At 41.8% G+C, this 16,016-nt stretch overlaps 1 protein-coding gene across 1 annotated transcript in view; it reads left to right on the top strand.

The window, feature by feature from the left end:
* Window positions 1-16,016, top strand: part of LOC111959498 (low-density lipoprotein receptor-related protein 1B-like) — a 223,045-nt gene that overhangs the window by 84,165 nt on the left and 122,864 nt on the right. The window contains exons 21-25 of the mRNA XM_070437634.1: window positions 4,146-4,335; window positions 6,052-6,256; window positions 12,781-12,973; window positions 14,587-14,712; window positions 15,547-15,675. Coding sequence (XP_070293735.1) covers window positions 4,146-4,335; window positions 6,052-6,256; window positions 12,781-12,973; window positions 14,587-14,712; window positions 15,547-15,675 — 843 coding nt within the window. The remainder of the gene's footprint in view (window positions 1-4,145; window positions 4,336-6,051; window positions 6,257-12,780; window positions 12,974-14,586; window positions 14,713-15,546; window positions 15,676-16,016) is intronic.

Raw genomic sequence — 16,016 nt, 5'->3', positions numbered from 1 at the left:
AGCGCTATTTCGGACCTGAGTTGACAGCATGCCACCAGGCATTACGATAAACTAAAGGGAGAGATTCTGCAGACTGGGAGTGACCGTATACCGTGAGGCACACCGCTTTCACCAGTGGTACCTTACCGATTGGACACCTCCCCGAACACAGATGTTCGACTTGAATCACCTGGCACGGAAATGGTGCGACGCGAGACCCGTTCCTCCGCCGAGATTGTCGAGACCATCGTTACTCAACCAGTTTCAGCGAGTCTACCCCAAGAAGTACGCGATGGTTGCCAGAACGAGGTACTTTCCGCCGACCATCTCGTGGGCCTAGTTTGAACGTATTGTACGGCAAATACGCTTTTTGCGCGTCCCCTGCCAGGTATGGTGCCAGAAGCCCTGCCCATTCTTCTTTCGGCCACTTCTCCCTCTCTGCAGTCCTTTCGAAGGTGGTAAGATATGCTTCCACATCATCTTGTGCTGTCATTTTTTGAAGAAAATGATTGGCCCGCCTCTGGGTATTTGCAGCTGGTAATTGAGCCCCAATTTGGTCCGCTAGCCCCTTTAGGCCTTCTCTTAACTCCCGGGTGTTTCTCRCTTGCTCTTCTCTGAGCAGCTGGTTGGTGCGGTGCTGGYCCTGTAACGTGTCCTGGTARATTCGCATTGCATCCTGATGAGCTATTTGTTGAGCTCTAGTTGCCTCTTGTTGGGTGGCCGCCGCCTGTAACAGGGCTTGTATGGCTCCCTCCATACTCATTTTCCTGAGAAACTGTCCTAACCAAACAAAGCCACAAAAAAAAAACCTGACTCCCCTATGGAGTGCTAACTGAACTTTTWWTTTTATTTTTTATTTTTACCTAACCAGCGGAATGGTTAGTCCATATGCCCACATTCTCCKCCACGTGTGGCAAACCTCTTCAAGGTTATGAGCATTTGTCACAAATTAAGTGGGAAACTGTCACCAAATTACCCCAGAATGAGAGTTCTTTCGAACAGGACAGTACCTGTGTGTTTGTCTCTCCGTCCTGGTCCACCCAGGTCGTAGGCAAGGTCAAGGATAGCAGGGTTCGGTACACGAATCGGGTTCTCGGTATGTCCAGGTCCAAACGCCAACAGGTAAGTCCAAAACAGTCCAGCTCATACACGGTAAATCCAGCCAATATCTATTGTSTCTTTCTCTACGGTTCATAGATCCTTCCACCCCTCTCTCTCTCTTCCTGGTTTTTCTTGACCCTTTATCTGTGTGTCGGCTCCACCTTCTGAGGGTTCCCCTTGCTTCTGGGACTTGTAGTTTTGGCAGTCGGCCATTTTGTGATCTGTAGTTCTGATCGGGGTGGCCATTTTAGTGATCGGGCAGAGCCCGTTTATTAGTTCTGCTCTCACATATCTGCCATTTATCACTCGACCCCCTTCTTTGCCACAATATGAACAGCAACGGTTTGCATCAGAGACTACCCCTGTGCTGTATATGCTTACATTGGTATTCATGGTTTTTAGTTTACTTCATATTTTCCTGGAATTAAGTTTGTTTGGACTTGTCAATATCTTGTCAACTGTGTGAGTGCCATCAGATGTATTACGGGTTGATTAATGTCTTGTATATTCCATTTAAGTATTTAGAATGAACTGGATGGATTTGTTAGTACAAAACAAGGTTATATCCTGTGTGCAGCAGTTACAATGAATTCAACCTTGTGGCTGTAATTCCCTGCACCACAAATGAAAGAAGCATGGTGGTGTGCATGTTAACATATCGGAGCGGTTTCCCAGACACAGATTAAGCCTAGTTGTAGAATGAAAAGAGTTTTCGATGGAGGTTCTCCATTGAGTTTGTTTTTTTACTCCAAGACTAGGCTTAATCTGTGTCTGGGAAACCGTCCCTTCATGTCTAGATTAGGACTGTTGCGGTGACCATATTACCTCCACACCGGCACTCATGAGTCGTGACCGCAGTAAAATTCCACACGACAGTTGAGTCACACTAAGCTCCTCTTATGCACTCTGGACATGTGTTAGTAGTACCCAACTCACTAACGACGATCAGGTCGCTAATGGCCTGGTACTCAGGGCTCCATTGTCCCTCCATCAGGTCCTAATGGCCTGGTACTCAGGGCTGTATTGTCCCTCTAACCACTCTGACATCAATGGAAATGCATTCGAAAATCACATCAAACACTTATCATCAAAACAGTATCATGCTTTTAAAACTCACCTCAATGTGATTTATCAATTTTAAGAAAGAAGTTCAACAACAGGTTGAAACTGAGTGGAAAACATGGTCCTTGTGCCTAACATAACGAAATGGACTGCGCTTTCTAAAATGATGATTAATTCAAAACACCCATACACATATTAGACCTTATGCATACACATAGGCCTATATATGAATATATATAAAAACCCTAATTAAATAATGATTGTGCCATTATACAATACATAGCCTACTGCATATTACGCATGGCAGAAAAAAAAAGTAAGATGTCTTTGGTACATAATTGGTCTAGCCTATACTCCAAAATTTAACAAATTCTACTAATCACCTTTGAGTGTGGACGCTATTATTGTGCATACTGGAGAGACTGGTTACCTTATGCTACCCTCCAAACTTTCCTTCCATGATTCTGGGAGAGAACTAGGCGTTGCTGTTGGTTCATTCATTGTGTAGGGCGGCTTACAGAGTTAGCCTACAATTATAGTCCATTTTGTATTTGATTTTGAATAGCCTATTAATAGGGATTTTTTAAAAATATTTTCATAATTAATAGGCTGACTGACACATTACCTTTAGCTCCAGAATATCTCACCACTGTGAGGTTCCCATCTCCTCCTCTCTCTCATCCATTCCTTTCTCAAGCACGCAGAGAGAGGGGCTGTCAACAGTTTATTTAAATATGTTTGGTTGTGAAAACAAGCTGCTATCGATGTTCCCGAACAGATTTCACTTGGTTTCCCAAATTAAGCACCAGGTTGGAGAGCCCATGGCATACAGAGTTTGTGCAGAATATCACCTGTTGCGCAGTGAGAGGGTGCATGCTCCTCAAACAGTGGCTGATGCATGGAGTGAAATAACTGGAATAGCCTACCTGGAATGATGGAAAAACGAACCGGAGGGAGGCTATTTGAGTGTGTAAGGATGACATGTGTTTTTTCCCCTGACTGTAATTGATAATGGGCCATTATCAATTACAGGCATGTGACAAATACAATTTGATTTGATTTGATAAATTGAAACCAATTTAGCATATTAGTAAAGAAAATGTGAAATTTAAAATAGTCTGATGGAAAACATGATCACTTGATGATGTGCATTCTGTGGCAGGGAACAGAGTGTAAGCTTTTTTTTGCTACTTTCTCAAATCATAATTAGCCTATAGTTGCATCGTGTGTTTATGTTTCGATTTATAAGACATTCTAAGGTTTGTGTCATTCACACCTAAAGGGAATGACACAAATTATCACTTTTACGCTCAACATAGCCACTTCATATGCGTATTCTCTCCAGAATGGGAAAAATATAATTTATATTTTATTCAGCTAAGTTCAATTATATTCTTCTGACTATAAAATCATAAAATATAAAATAAAGTAATGGCACAGGACTTGTAAGCATATTTTGTCTGCTAAATGAACAAGCCTACAGCCGATGTCATGGTGAATAGCCAGATAACATACAGTAGGACAACTCATATTGTGTTCTTCTGAAATACATTTTCTTCATATCATAATGTTTCTTTAGAACTGCCTAAAATAAACAATGGATTAGTTGTGATGTTGTATATTAATGTGATTTATTAGCTTTTTTAAATGTAGATATTCCAAAGGTAAGCATCAGCTGCTTGTATGCGTGGATGCCTGGAGATGCTAAACATGCTAAAAGTGTCCATATTAATTAACTGTCAATTACTGTGAGACCAGCAGGCTTTTTCCACGAAAATAACAGGCTGACAAAATGTCATGACTGCCACAGCCCTTGTCTAGACATCATTGACTTTGTTCCCTCTGAGGTGGATTCAGTTCTGTCCACCTTTATCAATGGAGTCAAAGCACTGCATTACCCGTTGACTTAATGCCATGTCCATTACATGTAAGTATTTCAAATGAACTAGTGGAGGCTGGATGATTAGATGATGGTGGTGATGTCCTTGTCTGTGTCCCCCCAGATGTGGGTTCAGTGGAGGGGTTGGCGTACCACCGTGCCTGGGACACTCTGTACTGGACCAGCTCTACCACCTCCAGCATCACCAGGCACAGTGTGGACCAGAGCCGGCCCGGGACCTTCAGCAGACAGGCTGTGGTCACACTCTCTGAAGACGACCACCCCCATGTCCTCGCCCTGGACGAGTGCCAAAAGTATGTAGTTCTAGTTCTACTAAGTCTCCCGATAGCCGGGTCCCAGATGTGTTTGTGTTGTCTTGCCAACTGCCATGTTCAGTGTCACAACATGGGAGTTGGCAAGACATCACAAACACTTCTGTAACCAGGCTAGTCTCTTGTTTTTAATGATTTCAGAATTTGTGTGGAGCACAAATGTAGTTCATTAGCTACTACTTCAGATGCAGTATGTCATTATATGCCTGAAGCTATGTTTGTACAGTATATGCTCAACAGATATATAACATATATACATTTTGGTAGCATTAAAACACAAGACATGCCTCCTTGGACAAAGTGAATTGTCTTGCTGTCTAAAGACAATTCTGTCTAACGAATGTCACCTCTTGAACGGATCTCAGTGGGTTTAATTTTGTTAGAGCAATCAGTAGAATGTTATATGAGAGATATGCATCCAGCTCTGTAGGGAAGATTGGATCCCTACGGTGTAGTGAAGGCGAGACATTTAATTGGTTTGACACACTCACATTTGAAGAAATACTGCCTGTAGTGCTTTCACAATAACAAACTAATGTTCCTGTTATATCCTTTAAGATATAAAAGTATGTCTCAAACTATAGTAATTATGCATGCCAAGGAGGTTTTCACAGAACACTGACCCAGAGTTCACAAATGAATTTGACCTGAGTGGGTATGCATGCAGTATGCAATTTGGCATTTTCACTACAGAATGCTGCTAATTTAAATGTAACCTAATATGATAAATTAGCACTCTCTGACATAGTATTCTAACTAGCCCCTATGAATTCAAGACTTTCAATGCTGTAAACATTGTCTACTATAGGGAGGGTCCACCATAACCACATATAGGCCTATCTCTATTTTGCTCAACTTCAAAAGTATACATTGTTCATCTTTGATCAGTACAATACAATACCTGGCAGTTTGATGAGGATATAATCCCTCTACTTTCTCTTATAAGAAGTGAATATGTAGCTGCTGTACACTGTAATACAATTCACATATTCCTTTAATTTTGCAGAACCTACTTCCTAAGCAGATAGATTGGGATCTTCCCTTTATTTACAATCCCACACAATTATAATTTTCCGTATTCTTAGTAGTCCCCTCAAAGAAATATGAATACCAATTCCATTCAGCATTCATTGATGCTAAACTGTTTTTTATTAAATGCAGCACCAACCTTATTAGAGATGGGAGCTGCAGTAGCTCCTGCAAGGCGACACTAACAAAGCCGACAGAGACAACATGAGGAGCAGATGACAGGTCATGCAAGCCATCGTGAGCTATGGGATCACGACCAGATAGAGCCATAGGCAATTTAAAACAGCTGCCTATGAATAATTCTCACAGCTATTAGTGTTTATTTTCCCCTACGAAGAAAGCCAAGGAGCTTGACAAGTTTCAATTGCAGTCCTATTAAAGCCATCATACACTCCCCTAATTCAATTTCAAAGAGCATATATTTGTTTTGTCCTCTTCACTGAGGGGGGTATAAAGATGTCTGAGGGGAAATGTGCATATAGAGAGAGATTGAATCTGGGTTATCTGTTTGCAGTGAAGGTGGAAATTGCTTTTAAGACTTGAGATAAAAAAACTTGTAAACATAACTGTTATTATCTGTCTCTCCTGTTTCCAGTCAACGGACTCCTTTTAAAACGGTTTCTCAAATCTCCATCTAGTTAATAGTAGGTTTCTAAATGTTTATTTCAGCCTGATGTTCTGGACTAACTGGAATGAGCAGCGTCCCAGTATTATGAGGTCCACCCTGGCAGGAAACAACATGAAAGTGATCGTCAGCACTGACATTCTCACTCCTAACGGACTCACCATCGACCACAAAGCTGAGAAGATCTACTTCTCTGATGGAAGTCTAGGGAAGATAGAGAGGTGTGATTACGATGGCTTACACAGATATGTGAGTATGACTGACATGAGGATTCTCTATGTATGCCACTCTAAATGCAACCACAGTTACACTATGTTACTGTGTTAGACTTTGGGCCGGATTACAAATCATTTTCAATGGAGATTATCCATTAAGCATGCTTTTTAGTCCAGGACTAGGTTTAATCTGTCGTTAAAACCTAAGGGCTCAACTAATGTCATACCTAGTTGATGTCATTAACACATTCTAATGATGCAAGACACTCTGCAGTTCGTTTGACTTGGGCAGCACACAAGACCACAGAATTTGAGCATATTCATTCAATCTCACTTTCTTCACTGAGGACCAAAAGTATAGGTAGTTCAAAAAGACAATTACTTCTTGTTGAACCAACATGTGCTCTGACGTTGTCACTCTCCATAGCTTTCTATGGAGGAGAGAAATTATATTTGAAACATGGTAGACACAAAGGCAATGGTTCTCTGCTGAAATGTCAGTGTTATGCCCCCTTAAGCTGAAATGGGACACATTTTCTACCCGCTACATTATCTTCCATTCCTATTGAGCCTGATGGTGTTTCAGCCGTCATACAAGGGATGGCTTCTGTAATACCTCTCAGCATTCTTTTCATATATTATATCTCAAAAGACAGAGTCAATGGTTTACTTAGTTATAGAAGTAATTTCCCTTCAAATTGTAAAGGAAAGGACCAGTCTCATTTTATCTGTGAGAGGTTGCTTGCATAATATATATTCATAGTGGTGAAAATTCTGAATATGTACTGTATCCTTCTGTATCCCCGGCATGTAAGGGATTACAATAGAATGTGGCTCCCCTCTTTGCCGACGGATTTCAATTTGTGCTTGACACGACCTCTGTGACCGAGGACTTTGGCCCATCTCAATTAGTTACCCATACGTTTGCCAAAGCAGGGTCGTGCGGCTCAAAAGTCACACCGTTTGGGTTCCCGTGTGCCCCGCCTGCGGTCTCTCTCATGCTAATGAAGGCTCACACAGAAAAGCCCTGTGGGGGCGAGCCAATCACTCTCCCTATTAGAATGTGAAAATTAAACAGAGCTAACGGGTTATCAACAAAGCAGCGGTGAGACACCCCGGGTGGAGAGAGGTGGGGAGACAGAGGGAGAGAGAGAGGGGGTTGGGAGAGAGAGACCGAGCGAGAGTTGGCTAGAGTGGGACTTCCTGACATTATGTGTGATGATGTGGGGGCCGTGCAGGGCGGTATGTGGGCGGGGTGGTGCAGAGTGGTACTGTATGGCAGAAGGTCCACAGAGGGACTCCATGGCTCCTGCAGCTCAGGGATCTGGAAGTGTCATTGCTGCCTGACAGCCTAACACTGTGACTGTGTGACACCCCCTCTCCCCCTCCCTCTGCTCTGACAGACATGAGATGAACACAGAGTACAACAAAGAGCTAAAAAGGCCCACTTGCCTTCCTCACTCCAGTGTGCCATTTTAAGTGGAGCCGTCGTGTCATTAACCATGCTGCCAAAAGTCCAGAGCGCCCGCTGGAGTATGTGATGGGGATAAGATGTCAACACATTAAGGCAGTGAAAATATGACCTTTTAAGTGTGAACAGACTGAATACTAATTGAGAACTGGTTCTTAAGGGTGGTTATTATGTTATATGATCACTGAATATGATCTTCAAGATTTATGCGATCCCAAATCCCAAAATTAGAGTGTGGCATGATATGATCTTCAGACTACAATTACATTGTATGACAATTACTTGTGAAGTCTTATATACATTGACATACTTATGCAAGATCTTAGGGCTGATCCAACTCGAGGTGTCATAAAAAAAAAAGCACCCCCCCCACCGCAACGTTAAGCATATTTTCACATGACCCTCCCCTTGTACTATAAACAAAGAAATCACCCCATCCACCCTCATAAAATGTACAAAAAAGGATGATTACCACCATAAATAAAAATAACTGTGGCAACCCTGCGTTCATAAACGTGCATGTGGACTTGACCACTTCAGCATGGTTATGTGGCAGGGCTACGGGCCAGAAGGTAAAGGGTTTGCCGACCACCACGGACGAGCTCAATCTCACTGCCTGTCTTATTACACTACGATCAGAGCCGGCTACAGGCAATGATTAGCTAGGGGGAAATCAGATTTTCAACATTTTGATGCTTTTTATTTATTATTATTATAAAATTATATAAAATATATGCAACAATTTTCCACCAACAGGTTTCTGTACCAATGCACCACACACAACCAATAAGCATAACTGCATACCGATTACCGACTTCGAGCTTCATTGTGGTTTGCATTTTTTCAACACCACAATCAAATAGAGTATGTCAGTCTCGACCAATAGAAAATACATTCCTCCGTACTCAGTATCAAAGGCTTGGCTGGACAATCTCCGAATGTCATTCAACTTTTTTGGTGTTTTATAACAGATGTCTCTTTCCATTCATCGAATAGCCTGTGAACAGTTTGGATGCTGGAGTGGAGGAGCATGTGCAGGTAGCCTACAGGAGACTTTTGAAGTTTATGCACTAGTTTTGTTTATGTCACACATGAAAGGTCACACATTTTAAAAGTTAAATGACATACACTACCGTTCAAAAGTTTGGGGTCACCTACAAATTTCCTTGTTTTTGAAAAAAGCTACAAAAAATTGTCCATTAAAATAAAATAGTTCAGAAATACAGTGTAGACATTGTTAATGTTGTAAATGACTATTGTAGCTGGAAACGGCAGATTTTTTATGGAATATCTACATAGGCGTACAGAGGCCCATTATCACAACTATCACTCCTGTGTTCCAATGACGCGTTGTGTTAGCTAATTCAAGTTTATAATTTTAAAAGGCTAATTGATCATTAGAAAACCCTTTTGAAATTATGTTAGCACAGCTGTTGTCCTGATTTAAAGAAGCAATAAAACTGGAGTACTTTAGACTAGTTGAGTATCTGGAGCATCAGCATTTGTGGGTTTGATTACAGGCTAAAAATGTCCAGAAACATTCTTGGCCAGAAACTTTCTTCTGAAACTTGTCAGTCTATTCTTGTTCTGATAAATGAAGGCTTTTCCATGAGAGAAATTGCCAAGAAACTGAAGATCTTGTACTACTCCTTGACAGAACAGAGCAAACTGGCACTAACCAGAATAGAAAGAGGAGTGGGAGGCCCCGGTGCACAACTGAGCAAGAGGACAAGTACATTAGAGTGTCTAGTTTGAGAAACAGACGCCTCATAGGTCCTCAACTGGCAGCTTCATTAAATAGTACCCACAAAACAACATTCTCAATGTCAACAGTGAAGAGGCGACTCCGGGATGCTGGCCTTCTAGGCAGAGTTGCAAAGAAAAATCCATATCTCAGACTGGCCAATAAAAGGAAAAGATTAAGATGGTCAAAAGAACACAGACACTGGACAGAGGAACTCTGCCTCGAAGGCCAGCATCCCGGAGTCGCCAAAATCAAATCAAACTGTATTTGTGGGTAAGGGTAAAAGTGACTAAGCAATCAGGATAAGCTGTATAATAAACAGAGTAGCAGCAGTGTATGTGAAGTGTGAAAGCGTGTCAATGTGTGAGTGTGTGTGGCGTCAATATACATGTGTGTGTGTGTATGTGTTTTGTGTGTGTTGGAGTGTCAGTGTAGTATGTGTGGGTAGAGTCTATCGAGTGTACATAGAGCCAGTGCAAAGGAGTCCGTGCAAAACGATTAAGATAAATAAATAAATAAGGGAGTCAATGTAAATAGTCCGGGTTGCCATTTGATTAACTGTTCAGCAGTCTCATGGCTTGGGGGTAGAAGCTGTTCAGTATAATGGTTTTGGAGTGACAGTCACAGGGACCCGGGTTTGAGTCCCAGTCAGGGTACCCCTCAATCCACTATATTGGTGTCAGGTGTTAGAAGGCGTTATTGAAAATATGTCCAAGACAAGTTTTAGTTACAGTACATTTGTGTTAAGCTAGTGATGTTTCTGTCAGATTTCTGTACTGCACATGTGATGGCAGAGTATGTAAATCAAATGTGCAACCGAATTGATATAAATCATCATGATATCATTCTGCCAGGTAGGCCTACCTTGCATTCAACATTTAATTGGGAAGGGTTTGGGGGAAAAACTTTGAAAATGACTGTTTCAGCAGGCATTGTGGATTTTATAGAGCCAACATACAGTATATCTTGCTTTTAGAAGTGTTTACTTCAGGCTGACTACTAGCATCTATTGAGTTGCAATGTCTCATAAATTGAATGTCCAAATAAACCTAAAGTATCTACAAAATTTGTTTTGCAGCGACACAATTCAAAATGAAGGCTACAGCTAAATTGTTTCCTTTTACTGTTTGCGATTCACAGATGATTCTTATGATTCCCATGATTCAATTTACCACGATTTAACCAAACCGCAATTACTACAATGGCGAAGCACGTCATTCATTCAAAGAATTGTGAAGAGGGGAATAGGTTATACAGTAAATTCAACTTTCATGGCCTAAACAAGATCAATAGGAGAGCTTTTTTGAGCTGCGTGTCTCATGTCTTGACTGTTCTTTCATGTGTTCTTGCAAAGAAACACCTGGCCTCTGCTGCCTGTCAGCTATTCCTCTATGTTCTTGTGGATTTATATTGAAAATTGGTGTAGATTTGAATGATTTTATGTGTGATATGTTTGTTAGTAACCTACTGCAGACCTGGGCAAACAATCCACCTACCACTATTGTCACTATGAACAGAGGGCAGGATAATGTTGACTGTATAGTAAGCCGCAGAAAAGCATAGTGCATAAGGGAAGTACCAACACACCTCGATAGGGGAGACACAAGCAAGCAGATGAGGAAATGTGGCTATATGGAAGAAATTATATAGTAAAACCTGCAAAATATGGAATCTAAACCAGGGGGAAATACACGACCATCCCCTGTGCCCAATAACAAATCACATAACCCTCCCCAAAGCATAAAGAAAAGTTTTGGACTAGCAACCCCACCCTAGTAAATTTACAACTGTACCTAAGCAAGTCAAACAATACTTTTAAAGTTCTCAAAGTACTCCCTGACGAAGGCCATGTTAAAATAAGTCAGAGTTTTAAATAGTTTGTTCTATTGAACATGCCATAACAATAAATGCATTTTAATCATATGAATAATGCCTTGGTCCTTTTAGTTTTCTTGCTGACCATTTAACCCCTTTGCCAAAGAACATCTACCTATAAAGTTCTACTATTATATCCCAGCAGCGCTTCCCTTCCTTTTGTTTTCTACAACTCATAAAGTTTGGTTTAATTTACTCAGAACTGTAACGTGTGCGCTGAGAGTCGGGAAGCAAGTTCAGGGAGTGAGTGTTTTAATAAATAAACGTAACATAATACAAAACACGAACAACGCACAGACATGACACTGGAACAGAAACAATAACGCCTGGGGAAGAAACGAAAGGGAGTGACATATAATCAGGGAGGTGATGGAGTCCAGGTGAGTCTCCGCAGGTGCGCGTAGCGATGGTGACAGTTGTGCGCCATAACGAGCAGCCTGGTGACCTAGAGGCTGGAAAGGGAGCACACGTGGCAAGAAATTTCATATAAGTAGACTATGAGAGATTTTGAACACAATGGTAATTAGTCCTTGTGTATAAAACTAGCATTCTCCCTAATCAAATTTCCGTCAAAATCCCTCTGGCTTCCTTGTCGTCTCTTTCTCTCTCTCAATTCATAGGGGTTTTATTGGCATGGGAAGCATGTTTACATTGCCAGAGCAAGTGAAATAAACAATCAACAAAAGTGAGAAGACACAAAACATAAAAAAATATATTAGAATATAACATTAAATATGACCCTCAAAAAGATAAAGACATTTCAAGTGTTATATTATCCGCTATGTACAGTGTTTTAGCAATGTAAATAGTTGTAGTAGGAATAGTAGGGGACGATAAATAAAGAGATAAATATTGGTGGTATTTACAATGTTGTTTGTGCTCCACTGGTTGCCCTTTCTCTTGCTCTTTCTCTCCTGCTGGCCAGTTGTTTTTCCTGTAACAAGCTGTGCTCCTTGAATCAACACCTGTCCTATTAATCCCTGTATGGCAGCAGGGCTAATGTGATGATGGTTACATGCATGTCCCACTAATTGCTGAGACTACAGAACTGCAGGAAGACCTGCCTGGTGGCCCCAGCATAGAGAGAGACTCCCAAAGGAGCCATCTGTCTGATGTATTCCTGCCTCCCTCTCTGTGACACTGTCCTACATTTACATAGCAACAACATCTGGGTTTAGCAGTAACCTAGGAGAGGTTGTATGTGTTTGTGTGTACAGGAGTTGATGATGCAGTGATCAATTTATTTCTTCGTGCTATGTATTCAAGGTCTTTTTTTAAATTTATTTTTATTTATGTTTTCATCAATATTTACTAATGTGATGTTTAGATGTAATTGACATGAAGTCTTTGACAATCATATATGTTTTACTAGAGTACAAGGAGGTAGAGGACTTAGCGGTATTGGCACTCTAGACATATTAGACAAGTTATGAATGCTTTCACTGATGTACTGCTTTGTAAATCACAGGTCATCGTGAAGTCAGGGCCAGGAACGTTTTTTGGCCTGGCTATTTATGGGGACTTCATCTTCTGGTCGGACTGGGCTCGCAGGGCCGTGCTACGATCCAACAAGTACACAGGTGGAGAGACCAAGGTTCTGCGAGCAGATATCCCCCACCAGCCCATGGGAATCATCGCTGTGACAAATGACTCCAACAGCTGTGAGTATCTAGACTTATGACACCAACTCCCTGGAATCTAGACTTACGACACCAACTCCCTGGAATCTAGACTTACGACACCAACTCCCTGGAATCTAGACTTACGACACCAACTCCCTGGAATCTTATCTCAAAAAGACAGGGATAGATTGTTTGTGAATGTTTGGGAGCCCATGTATGTCTGTGCAATGCACTTATACACACACATTATTTCTCTCCAATATGGAATGTGTAAGAGAAGAATAGATCTATTAGTGTAATAGTATTTTTTTTCATCTGGCTGTTGCAGATCTGTGCATTTGCCTACATTTGTCTGTTTAATTTATTTTGGGGTTTGGGGTTCTCTTTACTTATTGGTTTTCCAGTAGGACTCACAGCAGTGTATCTACAATCCAGGGCTCCTTCTCTTGATGTGAAGAAAATGGTGGGAATGATATATTAAGATGGTTTTATTTAGCTGGGGAGAAACTAAAGCTGGCAACGTAATTAATAAAAATAATCCCCGAGTTCGATAGGAGGGCTCTGAAGAGTGCATATACTAGGACATTGGGAAAAGTACTTAAGAGCTTCCCAACGGCTTGACTCTCTCTGTGAAGATGTTGAGGGACTTTTCCTTCTAATTTATTTCATCATCACAAATGATCGCAGACATAACTTTTTGACCTCTCCGTCTTGCCAATTGATAAGTAACAACCTGCAATGTATAAATTAATAAAACATTTATCCAAAGCTAATTACAGTACAGGTAATGCATCCATTTTAGTATGTATGTGATCCCTGCGGGCATTGAACCTAGATTGCTACCGTCACGCTATTACATGTAAAGCTGAGTCACACAGGACCGCTGTTCATCTCACCCCAGTTTTCCTCCTCCAGATAGTTAAATGTGAAGTCAATGTTTCCACATTTTCATCAGTCTTCCTGTCTGTCCTTCCTGATCCTCCCGTTCCTCTGTAATCAGATGAGGCCAACCTGAACCTGGGGGCTCTAGGAGTTCTTCCAGAGGCCTGCTGACTCATCCATCCATCCTCACACACATGCGCACACACACACACACCGACACATCCCTCACATACACATCCCCCACACACAGACACTGATGCGTGAATGAGAGACAGAGGTTTGGAGGGGAGGGAAGGAAAGGAAAGCTATGGTTCATTTGTCACGTGTCTCTCCGGTGAGCACTGGTGATGCCTGTGCTTTATTGTTTCCCCTCCCTCTGCATGCTTTGCTCTTTCTTTATCAGGGAGGATGAGACCATACCTGCTTGTTCCTGTTACACTGACTGAGCTGATGCGTTCTTTATGCTGGGCTGGTGGGAGGTGGGAGCTGTGGGTTGGGACCGTTGGCCTTGGAATAAACTCTGTTAATTGAGGTTTAGCCATTAATAAACTGGTGACATTCAGTTGAGTTTATTGGTCGTTCTTCAGCGTTAAATGTTCTTAAAAACAGTTGATAATAAAAATTCTGAATGTCTTTGACATTGCAAAATACTGTAATAATTGCAACCTCACTTTGTCTCTGTCTTTTTGCCTCATGTTATGTCTATAAAGCATCTGTTGTTGGTCTCCTGTTGTGTCTATAATATCTCTGATTGGCCGTGTGTTCTGTAGGTGAGCTGTCCCCATGCAGACTCAATAACAGTGGCTGTGGTGACTTATGTCTGTTGACCCCAGATGGAAGAGTCAACTGTAGTTGTCGGGGAGCACGTTTGTTATTAGATGACAACAGATGCATTTGTAAGTTATGAGATTATTTATTTTTTAACCTCTTTTTCTCCCCAATTTTGTGATATCCATCTGGTAGTTAAAGTATTGTACCATCGCTGCAACTCCCGTATGGACTTGGGAGTGGCAAAGGTCAAGAGCCATGCGTCCTCCGAAACATGACCCAGCCAAGCCGCACTGCTTCTTGACACACTGCTCGCTTAACCCGGAAGTCAGCCGCACCAATGTGTCGGAGGAAACACCGTACCACTGGCGACCAAAGTCAGCGTGCGTGCGCCCGGCCGCCACAAGGAGTCGCAAGAGTGCGATGAGACAAGGACATCCCAGCCGGCCAAACTCTCCACCAACCCGGATGACACTGGGCCAATTGTGCGCCGCCACATGGGCCTCCCCGTCGCGGCCGGCTGCGACAAATCCCAGGATCAAACCCAGATCTGTAGTGAAACCACTAGCACTGCGATGCAGTGCCTTAGACCGCTGTGCCACTTGGAGTCCCGAAATTTAGCTTTTTAACCAACCATACATTCAATAATCTTACAATTCTCACAAACATTTTCTCACAGATTTTCAACTTTTTCCTCTCCAGTAATTATCTATACACTTTTATTCACTGGCAAGGACAGACTGTTTTAGGTAGTTGTATTACATTAGCACCCAATTAACTTTGTTTCAGAGGGGAATATGCAGTGTTTGTACTTTTAACATAAAGGTCATACTGGTACAGTTATAGCAAAGCCTGGTGCGGCTTCTGCTAACTTTAAGACCACAGCTAAAGCCATTGTGGTGAGAAAATGCACAAACATTTGACTTAACTTGTTTAACTAGCTTAGTCATCTTCTTTTGCAGCAGAGAATTCCTCCTGCAACATCCACAAGGAGTTTGAATGCGGAAACGGCGAGTGCATCAACTATCAGTTCACATGTGATGGAATAGCGCACTGCAAAGACAAATCAGATGAGAAAATGCAATATTGTGGTAAGCAATTGATCTCATATCAGCATTTTGGTACTTCAAATCTCTCCCAGTCAACAAAAATATAATGAATGATCTACTACTACATGCAAGCAAGCACAAGCCCATTCCTATAATGGATGTGCTGTAGCCAACCATGTGGCATGACAACGATAGCGGGGTTGGCTACAGCACATATGAAAGGGAAAGGGGGATACCTAGTCAGTTGTACAACTGAATGCCTTCAACTGAAATATGTCTTCTGTATTTAACCCAACCCCTCTGAATCAGAGAGGTGCAGGGGGCTGCCTTAATCGATATCCACTTCTTCGACAACCAGGGTTGGTGTCTATTCCATACAAATG

The sequence above is a fragment of the Salvelinus sp. IW2-2015 genome, linkage group LG36 (assembly GCF_002910315.2).
Source record: "Salvelinus sp. IW2-2015 linkage group LG36, ASM291031v2, whole genome shotgun sequence".
Lineage (NCBI taxonomy): Eukaryota > Metazoa > Chordata > Actinopteri > Salmoniformes > Salmonidae > Salvelinus > Salvelinus sp. IW2-2015.
This window is presented reverse-complemented; position numbering and strand designations above follow the sequence as displayed.